The sequence below is a fragment of the Monodelphis domestica genome, chromosome 2, assembly GCF_027887165.1.
Source record: "Monodelphis domestica isolate mMonDom1 chromosome 2, mMonDom1.pri, whole genome shotgun sequence".
NCBI classification, from domain to species: Eukaryota; Metazoa; Chordata; class Mammalia; order Didelphimorphia; family Didelphidae; genus Monodelphis; species Monodelphis domestica.
In genome coordinates, this window is record NC_077228.1 from 44332979 (window position 1) to 44360599 (window position 27621).

The window sequence follows — 27621 nt, forward strand, 5'->3', positions numbered from 1 at the left end:
TGCTACCTAAGTTGAGGCTTTAAGAAAAGGCAGAATTCTACAAGGTAGAGATGAGAAATGAGTACATCTCACACTTGGAGGCAGTAGAGTGCAATTCATATTCAGGAAATCTCAGATTCAGATCCCACTTCTGACACCATCTTTATGAGCACAGACACCTTTTGTAACATTTCTCAGCTACAACTTCTTCATCTATAAAATGGGAACATTAATACTTTTAGTATTTTCCTTGTAAAATCATTTTGGAGGATTAAATAACATAACAGAAATCATTTGGCAAATTTGAAAATGCTAAAAGTAAAACATCAAGGCACAAGGGAAAGAAAATCTGTACAAATTCAAGGAGACAGGAGATGACATGTCTAGTTCATTTCCAGTTTTTGTTCAGTCATGTCAGTTGTGTCCAACTCTGTGACTCCGTTTAGCATTTTCTTGGCAAAGATACTGGAGTAGTTTGCCATTTCTTTCTCCAGCTCAATCTCCAGAGGAGGAAACTGAGATAAATTAGGTGAAGGTACTTGGGATCAAAAAATTAGTAAGTGTCCCAGGCCAGATTTGAACTAAAAAGAAAAATGAGTCCTTCTGACTTCAGGTCTGGTGCTCTATCTACTGCACTATCTAGATGTCCCTCAGGTCCATTTTAGCTGGAATATAGATTTTATAAAAGGGAATAGTATGAAAAAGGCTGAAAAAGTAGGTTCGAGCTAGTTGTCATAAGTGTTAACTAAATCTGTATTTTTATCATAGAAAGACTATAGGGAACCATGGAAGGTTTTTGAGCAGTTGTGTTCCTGTGCCTTGGAAGCTGTATTTTGCCTACTGTGTGAAAAATATTTTGGAGAAGAAAAGAGTGTGGAGATTTAGGCCACTACAATAATCTAGGCAAGAAGTGAACAAAGTGGATGAAGGGAAAATAATGAGTGCAAGAAATGTTGGGGGAGAAGAATAAAGAAGACTTGGCAACTGATGGAATTCAGGGGAAGGATACTGTGGGTGAGGAAGGAGGGAGATGATTCATTTTTTAGTTTACTGAGCCAACCATAGAGCCTTTTGATTCTGGTGCATGTTATACTATTAGGATAGTTTTGAGGATTGGAAAGTACCTTTGGTCCTGAACAACACTTCAAGAGGGACTTCCATATCAGATATCTCCAGTTTGCCCCCATTTTCATCATCCATCCTCTTAAAAGGAAGGGGAAAAATGCAGCCTGCCAACCCCCACCCATTTCTGTTTGACTTCTCCATCTGCTGCAACTTCTGAAATGCAAGACACTGCAACAATCACAACAGAAATGAAACTTGACTGTCCCACTGAAAGAACATCTGCCAGATTTACTGCCATTGAGTTCTAGGAAATCTACAAAATCAATGGTGGTGGTATCCAGGATACCATTGGGTGGTGCAATGGATAGAATACTGGGCTTAGAATCAAGTAAACTCATCTCCATGAATTTGAATTTGGCCTCATACATTCTAGCTATGTGACCCTAGGTAAGTCACAACACTGTCTCAGTTTCCTTATCTATAAAGTGAACTGAAGAAGGACATGGCAAGCCACTCTAGTATCTTTGCCAAGAAAGCCCCCAAACCGGGTCACAAAGAGTCAAACATGGCAACAACAACATCTAGGATCTAAGATTTTATCAAGAAGTTGAGTCCAAAGTTCAGTAGATGTTCATGTTTTCATTGCCTTGGATCTTCTTTGAATATCAGAATAAGCTTAATCTTTAGAATAGTTTCATGAAAGAGGAATTTCTTTCTAAGTAGGTTCCTATTATTATAGGGTTTAAAGTTGGAAGTTGAGGCAGATAGGTGGACATTAGAGAGATTTGGGGACCCAGGGTAAGGAAGACTCATCTCCCCAAATTCAAATCTTGCCTCAGATACTTACAAGCTGGTGATACTGGGCAAGTTTTTTAACCCTGTCTGCTTCAGTTTCCTCATCTGAAAAATGAGCTGGAGAAGGAAATGATAGATGATGCCAATATTCTTGCCTAAAGCAACCCAAACAGGGTCATGAAAAATTAGACATAACTGAAACAACTGAAGAAAGTTAAAAGATACTTTGTGATCATCTAATGAAGACTACTTTTTTTCAGATATAGAATCTGAGGCTCAGAGAGGTACAAGGCTATAAAGCCAATTAATGGCAAAACCAGTACTAAGACCCAGGTCTACTTCTTTCTAGTTTTATTAAGTCATTTTTAAAGTGAAGCTTTGAGGTCAAAGGGACTGATTTCCCAAACTAAAGAAGGAATCACTGTTTCTTTATCAGCTGGGACATTTTACCATTACCTACCAATTCAAAACTCTTGCCCTTTGGAAATCTTGAACATAATAAAGGGAGTCTTGAATTGGGAAGAAGTGGAAAGTCTGGAGAGATGGCACAATATCATTGATCCCTGTTTGAGAATGCTCTGACCTAAAATATATTCTTCCAGAGGATATTTGCTCAATTTTAATCATGTAAGAAACATGGCATTGTGGATGAAAGGAAGACTTGGGTTCAAGTCCTACCTTTTACATATTGCCTGGGTGACCTTGGGCAAGTCATTTAATTTCTCAGTGCCCTAGGCAATTCTCTAAAAAAATAAATAAATAAATAAAAGGAGACCTGAATTGGTAGAGGGAAATTCTTCATCAAAGTGTTACCTGTATCAATAAACTCAAGGTTTTAGACAATGTGGAATAAATCAATATGGAAATACACTCTGCAGTATATCCATAGGCAAGACTAGATTGGACTGGTCAACACTATAAGATTCTCAAAAAAAAAATTAAGTAAACAATCTGAATTTAAATATATACATTTTCAGGGGCCTAGACCTTTGACTCCATTGCTATTAGTAAAGTATTTCTCAGGAGACTCTAATTACAAATACATATTAACAATTTATTTTGCTTAGAAAGTTGTGAGGGGCTCTAAAAAGTTAAATGCCTTGCCCAGAATCATACAACTAGTATGTATCAAGGTGAGATTTGAAATCAATTCTTCCTGGAAAATCCCAGTAGGAACAGAATAGACCAGTTCTCTGACCACTACATTTCATTACTTCTCAGTCTTAGAACAGAAACAGACATAAACATAGACATAGATCTATCAATATCAGTTTACATTTTTGAAGGAAAAAGGAATTATTTACAAAAGCACTATTAAAAATAATTGTAAAAGTTGGTATTTCTCATTCTTTAAGGTTGGCAGAGCACTTTTCAAATATTTTCTCATTTGATCTTCCCAACTATTCTCTGAGTTAAGTGTTCTTATTTTCCCCATTTTATGGATGAGGAAAGTGAGGCAGACAGAGGTCAACTGATTTGATCTAAATCTCACAACTAATAAGGCTGAAGACTGGCTTTGAACTTGATCTTCCTAACTCTAAGTCTAACTCTATGTCCACTGCACCACATACTTGCTTCAACTGTGTTCCATCAATTCTAAATTTATTTAATATTTTTACTACTATGGTTACCTTTATGGAGCTATGATCTTATTAATATGGAAACTCCCTCCCCAATGCAGATAGCAACTCATCTATGTCTTCTCATCCTGTTCAAACCCCCATTAGAGGCTATAGCCAATATTCCAGCTGTCATCTTCTGGATCTTCTATTGTTTCTTGGATTCCAGTGCAACACTCAGGCTAACCCATCTGTTGTCCATCACCTTCACTACTTATCCAGTTTTGAAATACAGAAGTGTTCCTGTGATTATTAATAAGACCTGTTAAATCCCCCAATTGTCCCAATTTTTTTTCTGGCAGTTGAGCCTTTTGTTTTAATCGGCAAGTATTCAAATATGTCTAAACGGGAACACTAAATTTAAACAACCAACACCTTGGAACAAAGACTGCTTATGAATGACTCAAATAAGCAAAGCAATCAATGAAATAAACAAACCAGCACAGTTCCATGAATAAAATTGAACCAAGACTAAACAAAGCAACAGAGCAAATTATCTCTGGGTTTATATACTTTAGCTCTGGCAGACCACCAAAGCCCCTTCTCCTCCCCTCCTTTTTTCCCCATCCTTTGTGTGTATGTGTGTGTGTGTGTGTGTGTGTGTGTGTGTGTGTGTGTGTGTCTTCTGCTGTCTCTCTCACACATTTAGAAGATAGATAGAGGTAGTGAGACAGAGATCCATATATTTACATACACACATAAACATTTAGAAGAAAAATCTCTGCATAAAGGATCTATGGGAAATTTATTCTTATGACTATAACAGAATTTAGATGAGAAATTCTCAGAATCCCTAAACTCTTTTAACCTTAAATTTTCAGCAGGCATATCTCTGGCTTTTTCCCATTTGCCTCACATCCCCACTGAACAAGATATACCATCTTATTTGGTGCCATTGAAAAAAATAACATCTTAACATTAATTTAACAGCATTTTGAATCCAATTTTTCAGTTGAATTCTTAACTCTATTACTAACTAGTTGTCATTAAATGGGAAAATTAACTACTTGGAGCCTCAATTTTCTCACCTTTAAAATAGATATAATACCACTCACAATACTTGCCACTGTGGGGTATATCAATTCTGAGCTATTTTGCACTTCAAAGGTAATGAATAACACTTTGTAATCATAAAATGCTATTTAAATTGTGGAGAAGGAAGTATAGTATTATAGAAAGAATGCTGTAGCACAAGAGCCAAAAGACCTGGGTTTGCATTCAAATCTCTTATTTATTAGCTGTGTTATATTGGACAAAGACCCTCAATTTTTTTTTCCATTTCTCAAATGGGTATAATAATACTTGGAAAACACACCTTACAGCAGTGGTTTCAAACAAATAAAATAGGGTCCCCTCCATTTATAAAGATTCCTATGGGCCACATGTTAACTTTGTTTTAAAATGATATGTTATCTGTGTTTTATTGCATTTTTGTTTATTTGGTTAAGTATTAGTTATGTTTTAATCTAATTGAACTGCTCTCAGGAGAATTGCAGACCCTGAAGAATATGTGCTTGACACCTCTATCTTTAAAAAATTATTGTAAGTGGGGCAGCTAGCTGACTCAGTGAATTGAGATCCAGGCCTAGAGACAGGAGGTCCTGGGTTCAAATTTGACCTCAGACACTGCCTAGCTGTGTGACCCTGGGCAAGTCACTTAACCCTCATTGTCTAGTCTAGCTCTCACTGCTCTTCTGCCTTGGAACCAATTCATAGTATTGATTCTAAGACAGAAGGTAAGGGTTTTAAAAAAAGCTATTGTGAGGATCAAAAGTAATGGATAGGAAGCTCTTTGTAAACCAAAAGTGCCATATAAATGAACGGTTATTCCTGTTTGAAGCATTAGTCAAGTCAAGCAGAAAAATAATTATTGGGTTCCTATTATTTCAGACATTTCTTAAGCACTATGTTCAAGGTACTGATGTAGGTATATAGACAATATCGGTATTCCTGATCTTTTCTTATATATGCACATACGTGTACATATATTTATATATAGACATATATACATACACACACACATATATATACAATGTTCCAAACATCTTGGTACAGTTTTAAGCTATTAAAGTTTTTTTTTAATTGCACTGAAACATTTGGAACATCCTGGTTAGAGTATCCATATTCATAGTCATAAGAGTTTTATTTGAATCAGAAGTCAAAATCCTATTGAAAAGTCTATTTTGGAGCAAAGGATAATCCTAAAGTCAGTGAAATTATCCTTTCAAGTTTTAAATTCAATTAAGCATCTCTCTAGGGATAGAGAATTTAGCTAATTTGTCCCCTAAATTCAAAAGTCTATGGAGGGTCTGGCTAGTTGAGTTCAGATGTTTGGAATGTGTCAGTTCCTCATATATCTGTTCATTCATTCAAAAACTACTTATTGAGTGCTTATTATATACAAAGAACAGTAGTAAACTCTGACTTGTTTCTTTTCTAGACCTCTTTGGAGCTTGTCAATCTTTGAATGATGAATGTGAATTTCCATCCTTGTTTCTAAACAATAAAATGGATATTCTAGAAAATTATGGGGGGGGGGGGGTTGCTGCCTGGCTAGCACCATACTTTATTTGCCCAAACCATGGTTTATATATTGATTTACCACTCCATAAATATAGGCATCCCCCAACAAGGTCATTTCTTCTTTCTGGGCATTCATTCTTAGTGATCTCATCCATTCACACATTTTGACTAGCAAGTCAATATAATTAACTCCCACCTACATATCTCCAACCCTGTTGTCTCTCCTAAACTGCAGAGCAGAGCTTCCAACTGTCATCTCTTCATCTCCATATAAATGGTTCTTTTCTATCCCAAACTTCGAATTCTCCAGTTGATGTATGATTTCATCAATGTCACAACTTCCCTACAGTTATAAAGATTAAAAAACATAATTCATGTTTGTTCTTTCTATGCAACTCTTGTCTTTATCCTACCATAAATTTTAGGTAGAGGACCCACCAGAATCACTGGGAATCTTCCTCACTTTCTCTTAAAACTTGAGGAAATCAAAGACCATATAGATTATCCATCAGTTTTGCTCATCATATGAAAAATGTATATTTTTATTTGACTTTGTTGATGATATCCTTTATAATGCTTCTCCATATCACTGAATTTAAGAAATGAAAGGGAAAACAGTAAGCATCTATTTCAAAACATGCTTAAAATGTATCCCAATTATACTCAAAAAGACATCATCCAGACTCTGCTTGAAGACCTTCAAAGAGAGAGAACTCATCACCTCTTGAAGCAGGGCTTTCTACTTTTGAACTCTAATTGTTAAGAAGTTTTTTCCAAGTACCTTGGCCAAATTTTCCTCTTTACAATTTCTACTCATTCCTTCTGAATCTGATCTCTAATGTATAAGTGGAAATTTTGTACCTTTGAACCTCAGAATTCCTTTAGTTTTTCCCAGAATTCCTCTCCTCTCTCCACCATGTTGAGTGGTCATGTTTTGTATATAGTTGGCTGTAACTCCACCTCTCTCTCTTCTCTTCTCTCTAGACTGTGGCTGTTAGCTCCCTTTTTACTCTAGCTTTTTTCTTTTAGTTATTATTAATAAATCTTATAAAATATTATATTTTGAGTTATTGTATATTAATTTTAAGCCTATAATTATAATTTTAATCTACATACTAAGATCAAACAGAACAAATCTTATCCTTCCTCCAACAGACAACCCTTCAGATGCTTGAAGACAACTATTATGTCCCTCTATCTCTCAAGTCTTCTTTTTTCAGGCTAAATATATATATTCCCTTCAACTGATCCTCATATGACATAGACTTAAAGTCCTTCACCACCCTGGTTATCCTCTATTTGAGATCCTCTAGTTTACCAATGTATTACTTAATTCATGGTGACTAGAACTGAATGTCATTCTCCAGATGACTTCTAGAAAGACGTAGGATGGTAGAACTATCACCTTATTACTCCTAGAAGCTATATCTATTTGAAGGCAGCCCAAGAGTCAAGCCTTTTTGAATCGCACTGACATTGTTGGCGCTGACTTCATTTGCAGTCCACTAAAACCCCTAGATCTTTTCTTCAGATCTATTGTCTATTCATAGAGGTGGGAAATGGATCTCATTTAGATGTATCTGGAATGTTCCTGAACTTAATGCAATCACTATCAGGTCATGTATTGATAAGAGTATCTAACCATCTATAACTGGGACTCAACTTTTTGAATTTTTATTTGGTTTGTGGATCCCTTTGGCAACTTGGTTAAATTCATGAATTCCTTCTAAAAATGATTTTTAAGGAACCCCAAAGAGATCTTTTAGGTTCTGGGGAACTCTGAGGGATTTGTGACCTTTTCTCTATTGCCATAAAACCCCATTAGCTGTGTTCTCCCCATTCTTAGATGCCAGTAACTAGGACCTCAATTCCATTTAATGATTTAACTATCAATTAAAAAAAAACCTTTACCTTCAGTCTTAGAATCAATACTGTGTATAGGTTCTAAGGCAAAAAAGTGGTAAGGGCTAGGCAATGGGAGTTAAGTAACATGTCCAAAGTCACACAGCTAAGAAGTATCTGAGGCCAAATTTGACCACAGAACCTCCATTCTGCAGGCTATCCACTGAGCCACCTATCTCCCCCCACCCCAATTACTTTTTTAAACCCTTACCTTCTATCATAGAATTGATGCCAAATATCATTTCCAAGCAAGAAGAGTGGTAAGGGCAAGGCAGTTAGAGTCAAGTGACTTACCCAGGATCACGCAGCTAAGGAGTATCTGAGATCATATTTGAACCCAGGACCTTCTAACTCTAGGCCTGCATTTCTACACACTGAGTCACCTACCTGCCCCCCATCAATTACTTTTTACAAAGATTGACTCTGAAGATATTGCAAGAATACACATACAAACATTTCCCCCCATACACCAGAGACATGCTCTTACCTCAATTCCTACATAACATTTATCCCTCTCTGTTGGAAAGTGAACATGTTTCATTTTCATTCTTTTAGGCTAATGGTTTACTATTGCATTGATCAGAATTCTAAAGACTTTTAAAGTTCTTTTTTCTTTGTATAATGTTATCATTGTATAAAATATTCTCCTAGTTCTGCTCACTTCATCCTGCATCAGTTCATGGAGGTCTTCCCAGTTTCCTCTGAAATGATATCATAATTTCTTGTGGCACAGTATTATTACATTACATTCAAATAAAATTTGTTTAAGCATTCCCCAATAGCCCCCAATTATATTGTATTAGTATTGTCTATATTATTTATTTATATATATGTTGTTTTCTAGACAATATATAGAATGAAAGCTCTTTGAAAGCAGGAATTATTTTTGGTTTACTTTTTTATCCTCAATTCTTTCCCTAATATGGTAATAAATAGTTGTTGAATTGAATTACTTATTAAATTCTAGTTTCATTTATACAATTTACTTTCTTCAGTGACAATCTACTAATTAATCATTGAACAAGGATCACATATTTAGATATCTGTGCAAAGTTAACAGTTAGAAATAATACAAGAAAACTCTCTAATTCAGTGTTTTCTTCCTCTGTTTCTGACATATTACTAACATCACTGTAGAAGTAAAGAAGGCTGCTTAAGATTAATTGCCATTTTTTATTTTTCTTTAAATCATCCATAGCCATATAATTAATCAACACATTGCCAGTCTGCTGGGAAAAAGTCACTCTGTGCTTTTTCTCAGCAGTCCTTGGAAAGTGGTTAAATTCAGTCTATTGCTAGGCTGGCACCTTGCATTTAACATATCCAAAACATGCGTTAATTCTCTCCCTGCACACTCAAAGTCTTTGCTAATTCTGCCATTCTGCTGAAACATTTTTTTTCATAATTACCAATGATCTCTTAATGCTAAATCTTATGTTTTCCTCAGTCTTCATCCTTCCAAATCTCTCTATAGCATTTGATACTACAGACAACTTCAGTCTCTTAAATACTGTCCCTCTTCTTCACTTTCTTGGCAATGCTTTCTCTTCTTTCCCCCTCCTTACTCTCTGGCCTTTCCTTCCAAGTCTCTTTTTCCAAACTATAATCCAGGTCCCACTCACTAATTGTGAGTATCCCTTTGGTTTTGTCTTGAGACCTCTTCTTCTCTCTCTTCATACCTTCTCTCAATTAGTAATCCTATCTGTTTCCTTGGGTTGAGTAATCATCTCTTTGTAAATGATTCCCAAAAGTATTTATCTGATTTTCTCCTGAGCTCTAGGCTTGCATTGCCAGTTCCCTGATGGACATTTTCAACTAGATGTTTTATAGGTATCTCAGACTGAATATATCCCAAACATAAACCATTATATTTACTGAACAGTCTTTCCTTCTTCTACGTCTACTTCTGTCAGACACCAGCATCTTTCTTTTCACTAAAGTTTTCAATTTCAGCTTCGTACTTGATTCTTCCCCCTTCTTCACCTCTCTTATCCAAACAGTTGCCATATCTTATTGATCCTACCCCATAGCATCTCTCATATCCGTCCTCCTTCTTCTTTGAACTCCTACCAATTCTTATCTGGCAGCTAGGTGGTGCTGTGGATAGAGTACTGGAGAGGGATTGAAGAAGACTTGAGTTCAAACCCCTCCTCCCACATCTACTAACTGTGGGACCTTGAACAAGTAACTTGTTTCTCTCTGCCTTAGTTTCCTCATCAGTCAAAATGGGGATAAGAAAACCCACCATCTAGTATTTTTGTGAGGATGAAATGATAGTATCTTTTTAAAGCACTTTGTAATCCAGCCTTAAAGTGTTATATAAATGACAGTAATTTGGTAGTATTATTACTGGAATAACTTCTTAAATGGATATTCCTGAATCACAAATTTTACCATGTCTCTTACACCCATATGAAGCTCCATTGGCTCCTTATTGCCCCCAAAATAAAATGCAAGCTCCTCTGTTTGGCTTTTAAAGTCCTTCACACTCTTGCTTCATCTTCTCTTTCCAGGTTAATTATGCTTCTATCTACCCTACTTTCTGTTCCCATACATAATGTATTTTTACCTCTGTAGCATGTGTTTCATCTGTGTGTGTGTGTGTCTGTCTCTCTGTGTCTCTGTGTCTCTGTCTCTCTCTTAATCTCTCTCTCTGCCTCTCTCTTCATTTCTGTCTGTCTCCCTCTCCCTCCTTCTCTCTCTCTCTCTCCCTCTCTCTCTCTCTCTCTCTCTCTCTCTCTCTCTCTCTCTCTCTCTCTCTCTCTCTCTCTCTCTCTCTCTCTCTCTCCCTCCCTCCCTCCTTCTCTCTCTCTCTCTCTGTCTTTGTCTCTGTCTCTGTCTCTCTGTCTCTCTCTGTATGTGTCTATCTGTCTTTCTGTCTTTCTCTCCATCCTTCCCCAGTTATGTGTTCTTCCCCTAGCCAGATGACACTGCTATTATTCTGCATTTACTTTTCCTATGTTTGGCATTTATTTGTTTATGTAATTTATCCCTTCTTAAAGTCAAGGTCTGTTCCTTTTTTTTTTAATCTTTGAATCCCAAATCTTATTGCAGTGCCTCACACATATAGCAGCCATCTAACAATTACTATATGAATGAAAGAAAAGAGCTGTTCCTCTTAACATCCCAAGTTCTGCCAATAGTACTATCATTCTCCTGGTTGGCTAAGCTTCTTTTCCCCAGCCTCCCCCACATTCAGGTACTGGTTTTCATGGTCTCTCTGCCTCACCTCTCTTCTCTCTCCACTCCATCCTCCACAAAGTTTAGTGATATTCACAAAATATAGGGCTGACCACGTCACCCCCTGCTCTAGTATCTCCAGTGGATTCCCCATTACCTCTAGGATTACATACAAACTCCTCTATTTAGTACGTAAAGCTTTTCACAACTTGGTCTAAACCAACCTCTTTAGTTTTATTAGACATCGCTCTCTTTCCCTCCATTTATGGTGCATCCAAGTTTGCCTTATTACTCCTTCTAGTCAACATTCTGGTCAGTTACATGACCTTCAGTCAGGAAGACTCAGCTTCATGAGTTCCAATTTGACCTCAGACACTTACTAGCTAGATGACCCTGGGCAAGTCAATTAACCCTGTTTGCCTCCAATCCTCATTGGTAAAAAGAGCTGAAGAAGGAAATGGCAAACCACTCCAGAGTCTTTTCCAAGAAAACTCCATGCTGTGGTCCATAGGATCACAAAGAGGTCGACATAAATAATGACTGAATAAATAATGTTCAAGTCTGGACCTTAAGTCCCAATACCACAATGAGACTTAAATCCAAGTGAAAGTCAAGTCAGTCCATTCTTCTCTATATAAATGGCTATCAGAAAGAATTTCAATTTCTAACAAACTTTTTTAAGGATTTGACAGCCAGAGACTAGGAATAATAATTCTTTGGTGATCCATGCACAGTACTCAGGGAAGACTAGTTGAATTAAATTAAATTGCCCTCATTTGAATTAAATTATTGTCCAACTAGTTAAAATGTGTCCTAAAACAAAATTCATTTTCTCCCCAGACTGAAGATAGTTTCACTGCTTCTGTCACGATCATTTTTTCAATCTGCTTCCCTCAACATTCCACTCATGCTATCAGTTTAAATTGTTCTCATACTTCAGACAAGGATTATATTGCTGAAAATTTTCCAACTTTCCTTGAAATGTTAACACTTGACAGGGATTTTTAAATATAATAAATAGTTTTTAAAACTCCATGTAGCCTATTTCTTACCTCTCTGTTTCTTTTTCCCTCATAAATTCCCTTATTTTCCCAGGGACCAGAAGGAGCTGTAGGAAATCCCGGTCAAAGGGGTCGCCCAGGAAAAAAGGTAATGTATCCCATTCGTATATACTCTTCCTCCTACTTTTCTTTGGCTTCTTCCTATTTTGACAAGTACAAAGTTCCACAAGATGGTGCCATTCTCTGTAGCTGCACTAGAAGGAAGGAAAATTTTCTGACTCTTGTCCCAAGGTCATTCATTAGTTAAGAACTTCTCTTTCGAGCAAACTTTCAGATGGAAAGGACAATCTTGGATAAACAAAGCCTTAATTTTTATTGGATTGTACAACCACCCCTTTTAACATTTGTGGGTGATCCTGACCATTTGCTCTTGTTCCTTCTCATTGCTGCCCTTTTTTTGATGACACTTTTGAACTCAGAGGTCCTGGGCAGCAAAAAAAAAAAATGAAGGAAAATCAAGTCAACTTGATTTTGCTACACATTAATGGTTTTAGGAAAGGACTTAGTGGGAGAATGATATTGATTTAAATTACCTTTGAATTATCTGTAGATTTTAATTCTCTATTGTTCCACTGGCCTCAAATTGTAAGGTTAAGGATTAATTGTGTTCTTTACCAAAATATTCTGAAAGTCAATTGCCCTTTCTATTGCAAACCCATGTGATGTTTTCCTAGTAAGAAAAGTAGATATGCTTATTTAATTATAGTGTGCCTAAATGGAAAAATTCATCTCAGGGTAGAATTGAGAGTTTTAGACTTTTGATTAATATAGAGAAATGTTTTTATAAATCTGTTATTGGACCATGTCCATCCCAGAAATATATGATGTTTAGCTTTAGCCTACACCATATGTCCAGTTTTTAAAAGACTGAATTCTAGTACTTCTGCCAATATACATCTAGTCCATCTGCCACATAATCTTTGCTGGAATGGAGAAATGAAAAAAAAATGAAATGGATTTCCATCACTATTCTGAAACATTAAAATAATACCAGCCATGAACTCTCTTTTCACCATCGATAACTATTGGGTCTCAAGTCAGTATTAAGAACTGGAATAAACTAGGACAACCTTGTTCCTGGAGACTAAACTCCTGGGAAGAGACAATAAAACTTCATTGGTATCCAAAATGCATTACAGAATAAGTTATTTAAAGTTCTTCAATTCTCTGAATACTGTATATTTCCTTCCTGGCCAAGGCCAAAATTTAGATTTCCTTTGTGTCCATTTCATTTTCCAGAAAGTGAATAATGGCTTTAATGTGTGTCTAAGAACTGTCCCATTTTCAGACCAGGTCAGCCAGTATTATGGAAAACAGAAGGTAGATTTGAAGGGGTTTAAGATTACATGATACATGCTTTTAGAAAGTAGTCAGTAGCAACCTTCCTCAAACTATTCTGTTTCATCTTACCCAATAACTGATGAGATTGAGAATGCACAATTAGAGATCCCTGGTCCTCTTTGCATTAAATAGCTTCCAATAACTTTGAAGGGTTCAACTTTCCTAAAGCAAGTAAACAAGAAAAGGATTGATTTGAAAATGAATGCTAGATGTTCCTGACTTGTTTTATCAAAATGAATTTTCATTGTACCTACCTTTCAAAGAATGTTGTAAGACATAATAATAAGTTAAAGTAAAGTTTCTATTTAAAGAATTCTGAAGTCATTTAGTTAGGGGGGCACAAACCATTATTATTGTAAGACATGATTTTGTTCTTTTTTTGTTTTTTTTTCCAAACCGTAATGATACAAACAGGGAGAAAAGGGACAACTGGGACCAATAGGAGAAATTGGAAGCACAGGTGCTCCCGGCCAAATGGGGGAAATTGGTCCTAAAGGTGCCAGAGGAACCAGAGGTCCTGTGGTTAGTACTTGTTTATTTTCCAATACCATGTATCTATAACCACAAATGGAAAAGAAAATGTGCATCTGTCTCCCTCAAGCCCCATCCCTTGATGGACTTTACAGGGATGGCAGCCTTTCCATTGAAAATAATCCACCTCTACGGTACAAGGAGAATTGTGAACATTCCACAACATTAGCAAGGCTTAGTGGTTTCTGGATGTTATGAATTTAAGAAAAAAGTCCCCCAACTAAAACAAGAAATAAATTCTAAAGTAAGATAAAACATGAGCAGATTGTAATTCACAATCTAAGTAGGTACATTTACCTTCCTAACATTGGAAGCCTATTCTCTGTAATTAATTATCTATAAAAAACTATGTTGTCATTATAGATAAATTGCTATGAAAATGTTATTCAATTGCCATTGGGATCTCCCAACAGCTGTATTATTCTCTGTTTATTTTATTTAATGACTTGTGGCAAGTCTTCCTAATAATACGAGCCATTATTCATCTTTTATCATGAATCTCCTTTAGGATGAACACAGGTGGAGTACACTACATTCAACCCTATCACCAAGAAAAGAATATTGCTGACACATTTAGATGAACTCCAGAAATCAGTGTGGTTGAGAGTTAAAAAAAATCTCAATGAGATTATACTAATCAGACTTCTGCCAGTTTTAGAAACTTCCTAAAATGAATGGTAAACTTTTACTTAGGTTTTATTTAAATGGAATAAATATTAGGCCTTTCACCAAATATTTAAAAGATATTGCATAATGCAACATTTCTTATGGTACTGAGAGCTAAGAATCTTTAGCTTCATGAAAAGACTTGTAAAAGATCTTCTCTATCTTATGACTCTTTGGAAATGAGTCATCAAAAATGTTTGAAATTGAAAAGTTAAATCTAATGCTTGTCATTCACAGAAGCCACATCTAATTTCCCATCAACTAAGAAGTAACTAATTTTGTAAAATGTTTCTGCTTTGGTATATCAGATCAGAATTGGGCACTAACTGAATAATCCTCAGTCTGATACTCTGCTGGTGAATTTTCAGGTCACCATAATGGAGTGAGGCAACACTGTGTAGTAGAAAGGATCCGGAACCTTAGAAATCACATATATAGCAACCACTCTCCTCCTCACACCCATCCGACCGCCCCTAAACAGAAAGCCAAGATAAAGTAATTTGCTAAAAGTCATTATTCAGATAGCAAGTAGAGGAACCAAAATTCCAACCCAGATGTTCTACCTCCAAATTCTATGCTGTATCATTGTAGCATTATGGTTGTTGTTCAAACATTTCAGTTTCTTCATGACTTCATTTGGGGTTTTCTTGGCAAAGATTCTGGAGACTTTTGCCTTTTTTTTTTCTCCAACTCATTTTGCAGATGAGGAAAATGAGGCAAAAGTTCAGTGATTTGCCCAGGATTACATCACAAGTGTTTGAGGCAAGTTTTGAACTTGTGAATACGAGTCTTCCTGATTCCAAGCCCACACTACACAATGTCAGAAAATTTGCTGAGATTTGTCTTAATTTTGGATTCCTTAATTTCACCTTATTACTTTTCAATTTCACTCATTTTATCTGCCTAAGTTACCAATGTCTCTTCATGTTTAATCTAACCTGTGAGTAATGTGAGATCATTTAAATAAACATCCCAGCACTTATACTCTTTTAAAATGACCTAATTAATTTATTTGTTACGTTAAAATTCCCAAATAACTCTCTTCCTCCCTCCCCTTCCCCCATAGAGAAGGCATAGTTTAACAAAAAGATATATGGATATAGAAACTTTGTCTTTTTGTCGGTTCTTTCTTCAGAGGTGGTCATTCACAAGTCATTCTTCAAACAATATTTCTATTGCTGTACATACTGTTCTCTTGGTTCGACTCATTTCACTCTTGAAAATTTCCAATTGATCTTTTTGTGTTCTTTTAAAATTAACCTGCTCATCAAGCACTTATGCTTTTAAATAATTATTATTCTTTTCAAAGGAATCCATTACTCAGTATATATGTACATACAAGAAAAATATATGTGTGTAATGTGCAATATGCAGATATTTTATACATATACACATGTGTATACACTCACATATCTGTTTCAGTATACCTTTACTGCCATTACAAGCTATCTTTACTCAAAACCATCCTGAAATTCTTCTACGATGACCTCCAAAGTCTGTATGTCTTGCTCTAGACCCAAGTCAGTGATGGCATATGTTCATTTTCTGAGGACAGTTTTTACGTAGGTGTAACCAAACATTGCTTGGTGTCAAGTCTCTTGAATACGAAGGCAGATGAAGTTCATTACTTCCACTTTGGGTAAAAAAAGGGGAAAAAAGAAGTCTAATTATAAGGTCAAGAAGTTTGCACACTAGCTCCAGAATTCATTAGTCTTCCACAAGTTCAGCTTTTCCAGATGACAGATAAGTTGTAACAGCAACATTCCATTTGAAATATCTAGTTTTATTTGATCTATAGCTAGGTGCTACAGTGGGTAGAATGCCAGACCTGGATTCAAGAAGACTTATGTTTCTGAGTTCATATCCAGCCTCAGACACTTCCTAGCTATGTGACCCTGGGTTAAAAACCCCACCCTGTTGCCTCAGTTCCTCATCTGTAAAATGGGCTGAAGAAGAAAATGTCAAACCACAGTTTGTCTTCCAAGAAAATCCCAAGTGGAATCACAAAGAGGCAGACGTGACTGGAACAACCAAACAACAAATTTTATATATGTCAGTCCTATTGATTTATAGCCATGTCTTGTATAAAGACTGTTAGCGCTGAAATGGACCTTAAAGTTCATCTAAAGAGTCTAACTTGGGGGTGCAGCCAAGATGGCAGAGAAGGTACATAGACCCACCTGATCTCTACCAAATTACCCTCCAAACAACTATGATGTAATGTCTCAAAATGAATAGTGGAGCAGCAGAACCCACAAAAAGACAGGGTGAAATAATTTTTCAGCTCAGAACAACATAGAAGACTAGCATGAAAGATCTATTACAGCAGGATAGAAGTGGAGTACAAAGCAGCATGCATGCCAAGTCAGGCTCTACTGTAGCAAAAGGCTTTGGGGGCAGTTGAATCAGCAACAAAGGCTTCCAGAGCTCCCAGTCATAGATGAAAATAGAGATTGGAGAACTTCTCAGAAGTAGATTAAAAGGATCCTTTTGCTGGGGCTGGGTACAAGATTCCTGTCATATTGGCCATACACAGATCCAGATAACAATCTTGGATCAGGGTCTCAAGGTGAGGAGGAGCACCATTACATACATGCTTATCGCCACTGGGGACCAGAGTACCCCAGTCACAGTTCCAAAGTGGGAAAGAGTACTTGTGGTTCCTTAGAGACCAGAACACAGGCTAGGAAACTATTAATTGTACCTCTCTTTACATTATACAACCTTGGAAGAACTAAGAGCAGATAGATCCCTAGAGCTACCTCTGAAGGCAGCTGCACAAAGAATCTGAGGCTTAGAGCTATGATCCCTTCACCATAGGAACACATCTGAACTTTTAACAGTTTTTTTTAAGTAAAAAGAAAAGAAAAGGGCTAAAAAATGAGCAAACAACAACAAAAAAAATTCAACATGGAAAGTTATTTTGTTGTCTGGAAATACCAAAACACAAATCAGAAGAAGACAACAAAGTCAATACAGCTGCATTTGAAGCCTCCAAGAAAAATATGAATTTGTCTCATGCCCAAAAATGAGGTCAAAAAAGATTTCTAAAATCAAGTAAGAGAGGTAGAAAAATTGGGAAAAGAAATGAGAGTGAAATTGGAAAAATCATGAAAAAGAGTCAACAGTTCAATAAAGGAAGCACAAAAAATACTGAAGAAAATAATAGCTTAAAAAGCAAAATGGGCCAATTAACAAAAGAGGAATAAAAATTCACTGAAGAGAACAGCTTTTTAAAAAGTAGAATTGGATAAATGGAAAAAGATATTTAAAAATTCACTGAAGATTGGCCATACAGAAAAAGAGGTATAAAAATTCATTGAGGAAGAGAACTTTTTAAAAAGTAGAATTGGTCAAATGAACAAATGTTCACTCAAGAAAAATAATGTCTTGCAGAACCAGGAGAACATTTTATGCAGACTGATACACTGTGGTACAATCAAATGTAATGGACTTCGCTATTAGTGGCAATGCAGTGATCCTGAACAACTTGGAGGGATCCAAGAGAAAGAACACTATCCACATTCAGAGGAAAAGCTGTGGGAGTAGAAACACAGAAGAAAAACAATTGCTTGTTTACATGGGTCGAGGGGATATGATTGGAGATGTAGACTCTAAATGAACATCCTAGTGCAAACATCAACAACATGGAAATAGATTCTGATCAAGGACACATGTAATACCCAGTGGAATTATGTATCAGCTACGGGAAGGGGAGGAGGGAAGGGAGGAAAGAATATGATTCTAGTAACCAAAGAATAATGTTCTAAATTGACTAAAAATAAATAGATAGATAGATAGATAGATAGATAGATAGATAGATAGATAGATAAAAATAAAATAAACAACATCTAATTGAAACAAAAAGAAAAGAAAAATAATGTTTTAACAATTATATTGGGCAAGTGGAAGTTAACAGCTCCATTAGTCATCAAGAAATAACCAAACAAAGTCAAAAGAATGAAAAATAGAAGAAAATGTGAAATATCTCATTAAAAAATAACTTATCTAAAAAATAAATCCAGGAGAAATAATATAAGAATTATTGGACCACCTGAAGTCCATGATAAAAAAAAGAAATTAGATATCATCTTTCAATAAATTATCAAGGAAAACTTCCCAGATATTTTTGAAACAGGGAGCAAAATAGAAATTGAAAGACTCTACCAATCACCTCCTAAAAGAGATTCCAAAAGGATAACTTCTAGGAATATTATAGCCAAGTTCCAGAACTCCCAGGATAAAGAGAAAATGTTGCCAACAGTCAAAAAGAAACAATTCGAATATCATGGAATCATAGTCAGAATAACATAAATTTAGTAGATTCTACATTAAAGGATTGGGGAGGGGGGTGGCTAGAACATGATATTCTGGAGGATAAAGGAACTAGGATTTCAACCAAGAATCACTTACCCAGCAAAACTGAGCATGGTCCTTCAGAGAACAATAATGGGTATTCAATGAGATAGAGGACTTTCAAATATTTCTGATGAAAATATCAGAACTGAATGGAATATGTGACTCTCAATTATAAGAAGAGAAGTATAAAAATATGAACAAGGAAGAAAAATCAAAAGATATTCAATTAAGTTAAACTGTTTATATACTTAAATTGGAAGATGATTCCATCTCAGCTGGGGTGATGGGAGAGAGGGTTGGAGAAAATTTAAGACTCAAAATTCTTTTTAAAATGTTGGAAACTTTTCATATGTAATTGGGAGAAATTTTAATTTAATTTAAAAAAATAATAAAGAACCCAACCCCCTCTTTTTTTTTTGTTTTATACAAGTGAGGAAACTGAGTCTTAGAAAGATTCATTGAATTATCCAAAGTCACATAGGTAGTAAACAGTGGAGCCAAATATGTAACCTGAATGTTCTGATTTCTTATCCAATGTTTCTGTAACTTACCAGACAGTTGTCAACCCTAAAGGTAGTTAGGTGATTCAGTGCTGAGGACACTGTGTTGGAATCAGGAAGACTTGAGTTCAAATTTTGCTTAGATACTTACTAGCCATGTGATCATGGGCAAATTATTTAACTTCTCTGAGCCTGTTTTCTGATCTGAAAATCGGTTAGGTTGGACCCCACTGCTGATAAGATTCCTTCAAGTTCTGTATCTATATAATCCTGGATGTATAATTTCTTCATGTAAATTTATAATGGTAAAGTAACTTATTTAGCTCCTTCACTGTTTCTTCATATGTCAGAGTACTATATGTAGTAGTGTAAGCAAAGGAGGCATATAATTTTGCTCTTACCTTATTATACTTGTGGTTTTGCTTCATCTATAAAATTCACAAAAAAGAATTAGTGTAAAACCCTTCTATTCTGTTCAGTTTGTATCTTAAATATGTACTATCTGTACATATCTCCTAAACTCTTTTATTTTCTTGACATTTAAAAAAAATGCTTTATTGTTTCCTCTTCCACATCAGTAGCCACCTTCTCTCGTAATAAATATGTTTAGTACAGCAAAATTCAATGTTGTGCATATGGCTGCCATGAACTTAGACCTAAGTTAAAAAAAAAACACTTTTCTAAGTTTTCTCTTGGGCACCATAGAAATCCCACAACTGAAAGTATTACTGCTAATATAATTAAGGATACGAATGCACATACTAAGAAGTAAGCCAAAGCATTTTTTTTTCAATTCTCTACTACAGAAGAGTAGTTTGAGCCAGCGTAAGAAGAGTTAAGGTATTATGTTTTGCTTTCACAGTTAAAATTAGATACTGCAAACCTCATACACATGCACATCCGTAAGGAACCATAAGAAGAATAACATTTAGAAGATTTATGGAGTTGGCTATCTTTATTTCATTGATTTTTCACTTTGTTTTATAGGGAAATTTAGGATTAATGGGACCTGAAGGAGAACCAGGAATTCCAGGATATGGGGTAAGGATTTCTAATAGGAAACATGAGTCCATCCATTTATAAATCCATAATTGTGTTTGATGGAGAGCATCCCAAAAGGGAGCAGGCATATGAAATCCTCCTGGTAAATCCTAATGACAGAGTGAAACCCCATCACCCTGCTCAGCAAATCTCTCCTCTGTCATGGAAGAATGTAAGATTTGCTGGCATGGGCATGAAACTTAGTCAGACAAAGCCCTTGAAAGCAATGTATGGTCTTTTCTATTCAGTGGTTTTCTTTTTCTTAGGGCCATCAAGGTCAACCAGGACCTCCTGGGATGCCAGGGCCTAAAGGAGAAAAGGTGGGTTCACTGGGTTTTGGTGTCTTATTATTATCATCTATTAAATGCTTAGAATTGAACATAGAATTTATGTACTCCTCCCCCAAAGAAAAATCATCAGCTTTCTCAAAAAAAAAATATGTATTCATACTGGGAAGGAACCAAATTCAAAGTAAAACAGCATACCCTTTAGTGCCAGCCCTCCCTCCCTGCCATATACACAGAGACACTAATTATTACTAATTATAACGTTAATTATTGCTCACATGCAGAATCTGGGTCCATTGGTGCTTTCCCTTTCTTTTCCTGCATTGAGACCACTGGAGTTTTGGAACTGTATCCATCACAGACCTTTATCCGCTAGGGCTCTCTCCTCATTGCTCCCCAATGCTAATATAACTGCTTTGAAATTGTCATGAGGACTCTGTATCCCCTACGTAGGCAAAGGCTCCCTTTCCCTGCCTGTTCCTCTCCCCACATAACCAAAATGGAATCAGGTTAGAAAGTCCCCATTTAGGGAAGTTCCTTTTCATTCCTTAAATTTAATCCACAGTATTAAAAACCCCATGTATACTTCAGGCAACTGTTCTATCCTTCCTTTCTTCCCCTACTCATCTTCACTCACACAGTAACTGACACTGCACAGACAGCCTCAGGATCCAAGTCTCATTATAACTATACCCAAATGATGGCATGGTATGGGAATGGGGAGAGGAGGGACATAGGAAAAGACAATTGAGGATGGAGAATTGCTAAGAGAATGTAGATGAGGTAGCTAAGAAGCACAATGGATAGAAAGCCATTCATAGAAACAGGAAAACTTGAGTTCAAATCTGGTCTCAGAAACTGCCTGGCTATGTGATTCTGGGCAAGTAACAACCCCAGTTGCCTAGCCCTTACCACTCTTCTGCCTTAGAATCAAATGTCAATTCTAAGACAGAACATAAGGGAAAAAGAAAGAAAGAAAGAAAGAAAGAAAGAAAGAAAGAAAGAAAGAAAGAAAGAAAGAAAGAAAGAAAGAAAGAAAGAAAGAAAGAAAGAAAGAAAGAAAGAAAGAAAGAAAGAAAGAAAGAAAGAAAGAAAGAAAGAAAGAAAGAAAGAGAGAGAGAGAGAGAGAGAGAGAGAGAGAGAGAGAGGGAGGGAGGGAGGGAGGGAGGGAGGGAGGGAGGGAGGGAGGGAGAGAAAGAGAGAGGGGAAGGAAGGAAGGAAGGAAAGAAGAAAGGAATGAGGGAATGAAGGAATGAAGGAAGGATTCCAATGAAGAATCTTCCCCACATAGCTTTCTGTTTTCCCCCAGTATTCTCCCTCAGTATCCAAAATATTAAAAATAATAAATGCACTTATCCCAATGTTAAATCAATATATTCCTATATGTCTGTTTATGAAGAGGCATTACTTTGTAGGATCTAGATTTGGAAGGGATGTTAAGAGTTATCTAGTCTACCCTCATCGTTTTACAGGCGAAAATTACCATGATTTTAAGGGAGGCTTAGAATCTAGCTAGGTGGCTGAAGTCTCACACCTTTTGACTTTGTGACGAAGGATAAGTCACTTATTGCTCTAGGAACCTCCCTAAGACTATAACCTGCACAGAAGATATGAATTTGTAATCGGTAGAGGACATTTCTTCTCTTGATTGTTCCCTCACCCCATTCTATAGGTTCCAAATTGTGTGATCAGGGACAAGTTCTAATCTCTTCTAAATCCATTAATATCCCCCTCAACATCTATTCATTTAATTTCTCTAAGTAAATATTCATTCAACAAACACCTATTAAGTATCTCTTGTGTAGATAGCATGGTGCCATGCTATGGAGGAACTATTGAATTTAGATAAAGACTTTGTACTCCCGAATGGTCAAGCTAATAGTGATAAGACACAAATAGTTATGATACTTGACATCTTTGCATGTGGAATGATGGTTTATATGACTAATTATGGTACATCCATATCACAGATTTCTGGTGGCTTAGAGATAGCTTCAACAGATGCTGATGTCATGGGAAACCTTACGCTTAACTCTGAATATTACCATGTTGCTTTTTATATAATTGTAAAAGATTAGCATTTTAAATAGGAAACACATGCACATTGAGATTACGCACAAAATAATATGTGCTTCTTTCCTTTGCTAAGAATTTAATTTTAAAGACATAACTAGTCTATATCACTCCTGGTGATGTCATCTGAATATATAGTGAAAGACAGACAGACATAGGCATATTATACTATTATATTAATAAAACAATATTGTTTTATGTTATAGTATGTTTTTAGTTTTTAATGTGTTATATTATATTATATCATGTCATATTATTATTATATTATATTACATTATCCTGGGATATAATACCCAAATGATCAAAGTTTCTTGGATTCTGGGGATCCTTTTTTTTTTTCAGCGTTGTGGAATGGTTGATGTATTGTTTTCATTCCTTCTTGCCCTTATTTTTCATTTTAGGGTTATCCAGGAGATGATAACAAAGTTCTAGGACCACCGGGGCCCCTAGGTGAACCAGTAGGTCTTTTTCTAAATATTGTTTTAATGTTTCAGAATAAAATAAGATTCACCATATTGACAGTATTTTTTGATAGAGTCTTATTTTCTTAGTCATATACATCCTGGTTTGACCATAATAAGGAAGCTAAGTGGTACAGAGGCTAGAGCCCAGAACTTGGAGTCAGAAGAGCTGAGTTCAAATCCTACTTCCGACACCGACTAGCTGTGTGTCTAACTGGGAAAGTCACTTAATCTCTCTTAGCCCCTACTTACTTATCCATGAAATGGGGATCATAATAGTAACTACTTTGTAGGGTTTCTTCATGTACCTTAAAAATATATATAATATATAAATATATAATAAACATAATATAAAATCTGTATAATATAGAAATGCTAATTATTAACATAATTATTATGAATAATAATAAAGAACTCTATGCAATGGGCTTTTTATTTAAAGTATTAGTTTAATGCATAAATTTTGAGAAAAGACAGGTGAAAGTTTGAGCAATGTAAAAACAAAAGATATTAATTTAAATTTATTTGGAAAAAAATATACACAAAAATGGATATTTATCTATGACAAATACACCGTAATGGCATACATGTATAATATAACTGGTTAACAAACAATGAGAGTGGAACCATTAAGAATACTACTTGTTATTACTTAGATTTAGGTAAACATATTTTTCAAATTATGACCCTGGAAATTTAATTCTCTATAAGAAAAATCTAATAAAATAAGTAGTCTTTAAGTCAAGTCATAATCTTGATTGATATATCACCAGTTTTATCAGTGTATTTAACAATTGTTAAGAGGAAGATATAATTCATGGTGTAAGAACATCTATGGTATCTGATGACTATCATCATATTATAGTGAGTTTTACATTATCAACTAAATTTCAAATAAGAATCATATGTTTTATCATCTGGTTTCAACTTGAGTATCAGAATAATTGAACTAGCCAATAAATACTTATGTATTTGAATAGATATTTAAGTAAATTTTAGAGCAAATTATGAGGACAGCTTGTAATATCAAAGGTATATGTGCTCTTAAAGGAATGTTTGAAACATTTTTATAAGTTCAATGTTTGCTTGGTTGGTTTCTGCCTGGAGGGTTTGGGATTAGTGTTTGTCTATAGAATTTCTCATAAATTTAAGAGTAAACAAATGTATTTCTGGTGAAGAATGACATAGAAAAATGAACTGCAATAGACCCTTTAAAGTCCCTTACTGTAGCCATGAGGAGCTAATAGATTTCATTATTTTAGTCATTTAACCAAATTCTTTTTGTTCTCTTTTCAATTATTGTGATGTCATTTATAAAGCATATGTATATGTTTTCAAGGTCGGGCAATTTACTCATCTGATAATGCATGCTGTTTAGATGAACCTCATTTTCTCAAGGTTTTTTTGTTGGGGTTTTTTCCAGGCCAGCCATTCCACAAACCCTCTCCTCCTTTAGGCTTTGGGTGAATCATTGCTTTCCCACAGTTGCATGCAGATCTTGATCTCACTGAGATCCTATTCTATTCATCTTGGTCTTTATTGTTGAGTGGGATTGAACAAATTATTTAACATTTGGTTTATGTGCTTCTTGGCAAAAGAAAAAGCTATGCTAATAATATAAAATGAGTTAAAGAATATTTGATTTCAACTATACAACTGATTCTGTATGTGTGTGGTCTCTCTAGGGTCCAATAGGCAACCGAGGAGAAAGAGGAGAATCTGGAGCTGAAGGCTATAAGGTAAGAACGACAGGGAAAAAAATGTTTCCTTTTGTAAGACTTAAATTAATGTCCAATACTCCAAGTGTTATATTTTATAAAGTTTATTAATAATCACTAGAAGTAAAGGAATAAAAGGATAATTATCTAACAAAATAAAACCATGTGACTAAATTCTCTTGCCTGTTTAAAAAGACCACTGGCAGCCGCCATAACAGGAAGAAGAGAGAGTGAGAGGGCTACACAAAATTTATATCCTCCCTACTTCAGCACTTAATGTGAGGAAAGTGGGGTGCTGGGAGTTGTAGTTTTAGGGTACAGATCCTAATTACAAACTTTCAAACTTTATAAAAACGTGATCTTAATTTTCCTTGGGTTAAAATTGCAAGTTGTTTTTCTTTTGGTGGAAACATGGTGGACTATGGGTACAGAATGCTTTATACATTATCAGATGCAATACTCCATTTTACTTAATGCTATTCTCTGTAACAAAGGTATGTATTAGGAAATTTTTGAAGTTAAAGGAGGTATTGACACTTTTTGAGGATAAAATGAGATCATACTTTATATATATATATATATATATATATATAACACTTTATAAAGTATTTTACAGACCTTAAAAGTACTATTGAAATGCTATTTTGTCATTATTATTTCTTCTTATCATCATCATTATTATTAAATGTAGCTGATATGCCGAAAAGGATTAGGCCTAAGAAAAGATAATATGATTTGGCCTTTAAGTAATCATTTCTAAATTGGAATAAAGCAATTTCAGTTGGGAGATCAGATTGGAAGTTGGATTATAAAGGAATAAGAAAAGAGGAAGTGAAAACAACAATTATAAACAACTTGTCCAAAGAATTTGGCTGATAAAAGAAGTATAGACTTTCAAATAGTAATCATTTTTGTTCTACACTCCTCAGTTCAAATAAAATGCTTCTTGGCAGAGAAAACAAATAAAAATGAAGAAAGCTTTCTTCTTTTCATTCCCTGTTACCATAATCCTATTCTCCTTATAAAGTAGTCCTACCCTCTTCTTTCTCTTGTTCCCTACACATTAAAAACATTCCTTTCTTTTGTCCTTTGCAATCATTGCTAATTTTAATTTAGGTTGTACTTTATAAGAGCCCTCATTTCTTTTCTTTTAAACACAATTATTTTCCCAGTATACTCTTTTCCCCAATGTAACCTGGACTTGAACCAAAGAAAACAGTGAGGCAACACTGGCACCATGTCTGTATCTGACAGCATATGCAAGATTCCACATCCAAAGTTTTCCATCTCCCTATCATGTGGAAAGAAGGATGTTTCATAATCTATCCTCTGAGACCAACCAATTAAATTAAATTAAATTAAGCAAATATTTATGGCATTGAATCTGAGATCAGTTCCTTCTCAGCTTGGGGTTCATTTATATTATTGTAGTCATGTATATTCTTCTAATAGATCTGCGTTCTTGGTCTTGCACCCATCCATTCCCATGTTTCTCTAAATAGTTTATATTAACCTTTTCTTATGGTATGACTATATTCCATTCTGTGTAGATACCAAAATTTGTTCAGTCATCTCCCAATCAATGGGTAATCTCTTTATTTCTAGTTTTTTGCTACCACAAAGTGCTAATATGACTATTTTGCTATATTTAGGGCCTTTCTGCCTTTGACTTCCTTGAAGTATATGCCTAGGAATAGGATCTAAGAGCATGTTTAGTGGATAAAATGTCTAATGACTTTTCTCATATAATTTCAAGCTATTTAACAGATTTGTAGGTCTAAATTATACCTCTAATACCTTTATACTATATTAGTGTTACTATCTTACCACAGTTCCTTAAATATTGACTGTGTATCTTTTATCATTGTTGCCAGCCATGATACTTTTCTTTCAAGACCATACCATAGTTTTAGATTTATCCTGTTTCCTATCCTTATTTCTTTCCTATTCTTTCCATATGTGTTTATTGTGTGTCCTTAAATAGTCATGCACATTTCAAAAAAAGGATTGTCTCCTTCTTCTTTTAATGTTCCACAATGTTTAACATCAATCCTTACTTCACTGAATATGTTATTGACTAGAGGAATTGATTCATTGACCCTTTTGCCATAGTAAAATTGCAGTGCCCATATTTGGAAGTGAAACTCAGACTAGGCAAACTGGTTAATAAATATAGATTGTGAACATTTTGGTTTTCTTTAGATAGAGGAATTCAAAATCTTTATTATGATTTCTTTTCTCAAAATTAAAATTTCCACCTTTTTCAAAGTATGAGTTTAAAAGAGTTCTAAATAATTCCAATTTCTGTTCTGAATAGAGCCATTTTATATTCACACTTTTTAGGAAAGACCTGTTAAGAATATAAAACAATTAATGGCAATTTGTTTTATATCGGCTGATTTTATTTTACCAAAGTATTTCTGAATTTTTTTTCTGTGTTACAAAGTGCCAGTTGCTTCCAACATATTTTAAAGCCCAGATGATTCCATCTTAGTCTTTTCTGTGCATAATTTCCCAATG

General features: G+C 35.2%; 1 protein-coding gene across 2 annotated transcripts in view; it reads left to right on the forward strand.

Moving 5' to 3' along the window:
* The window catches only part of COL24A1 (collagen type XXIV alpha 1 chain), a 399913-nt gene that overhangs the window by 289563 nt on the left and 82729 nt on the right, over positions 1–27621 (forward strand). For both annotated transcript variants that reach the window (XM_007480591.3, XM_056815400.1), the window contains 6 exons: positions 12159–12212; positions 13880–13987; positions 20509–20562; positions 20829–20882; positions 23324–23380; positions 25069–25122. In XM_007480591.3, the coding sequence (XP_007480653.1) occupies positions 12159–12212; positions 13880–13987; positions 20509–20562; positions 20829–20882; positions 23324–23380; positions 25069–25122 (381 nt within the window). The remainder of the gene's footprint in view (positions 1–12158; positions 12213–13879; positions 13988–20508; positions 20563–20828; positions 20883–23323; positions 23381–25068; positions 25123–27621) is intronic.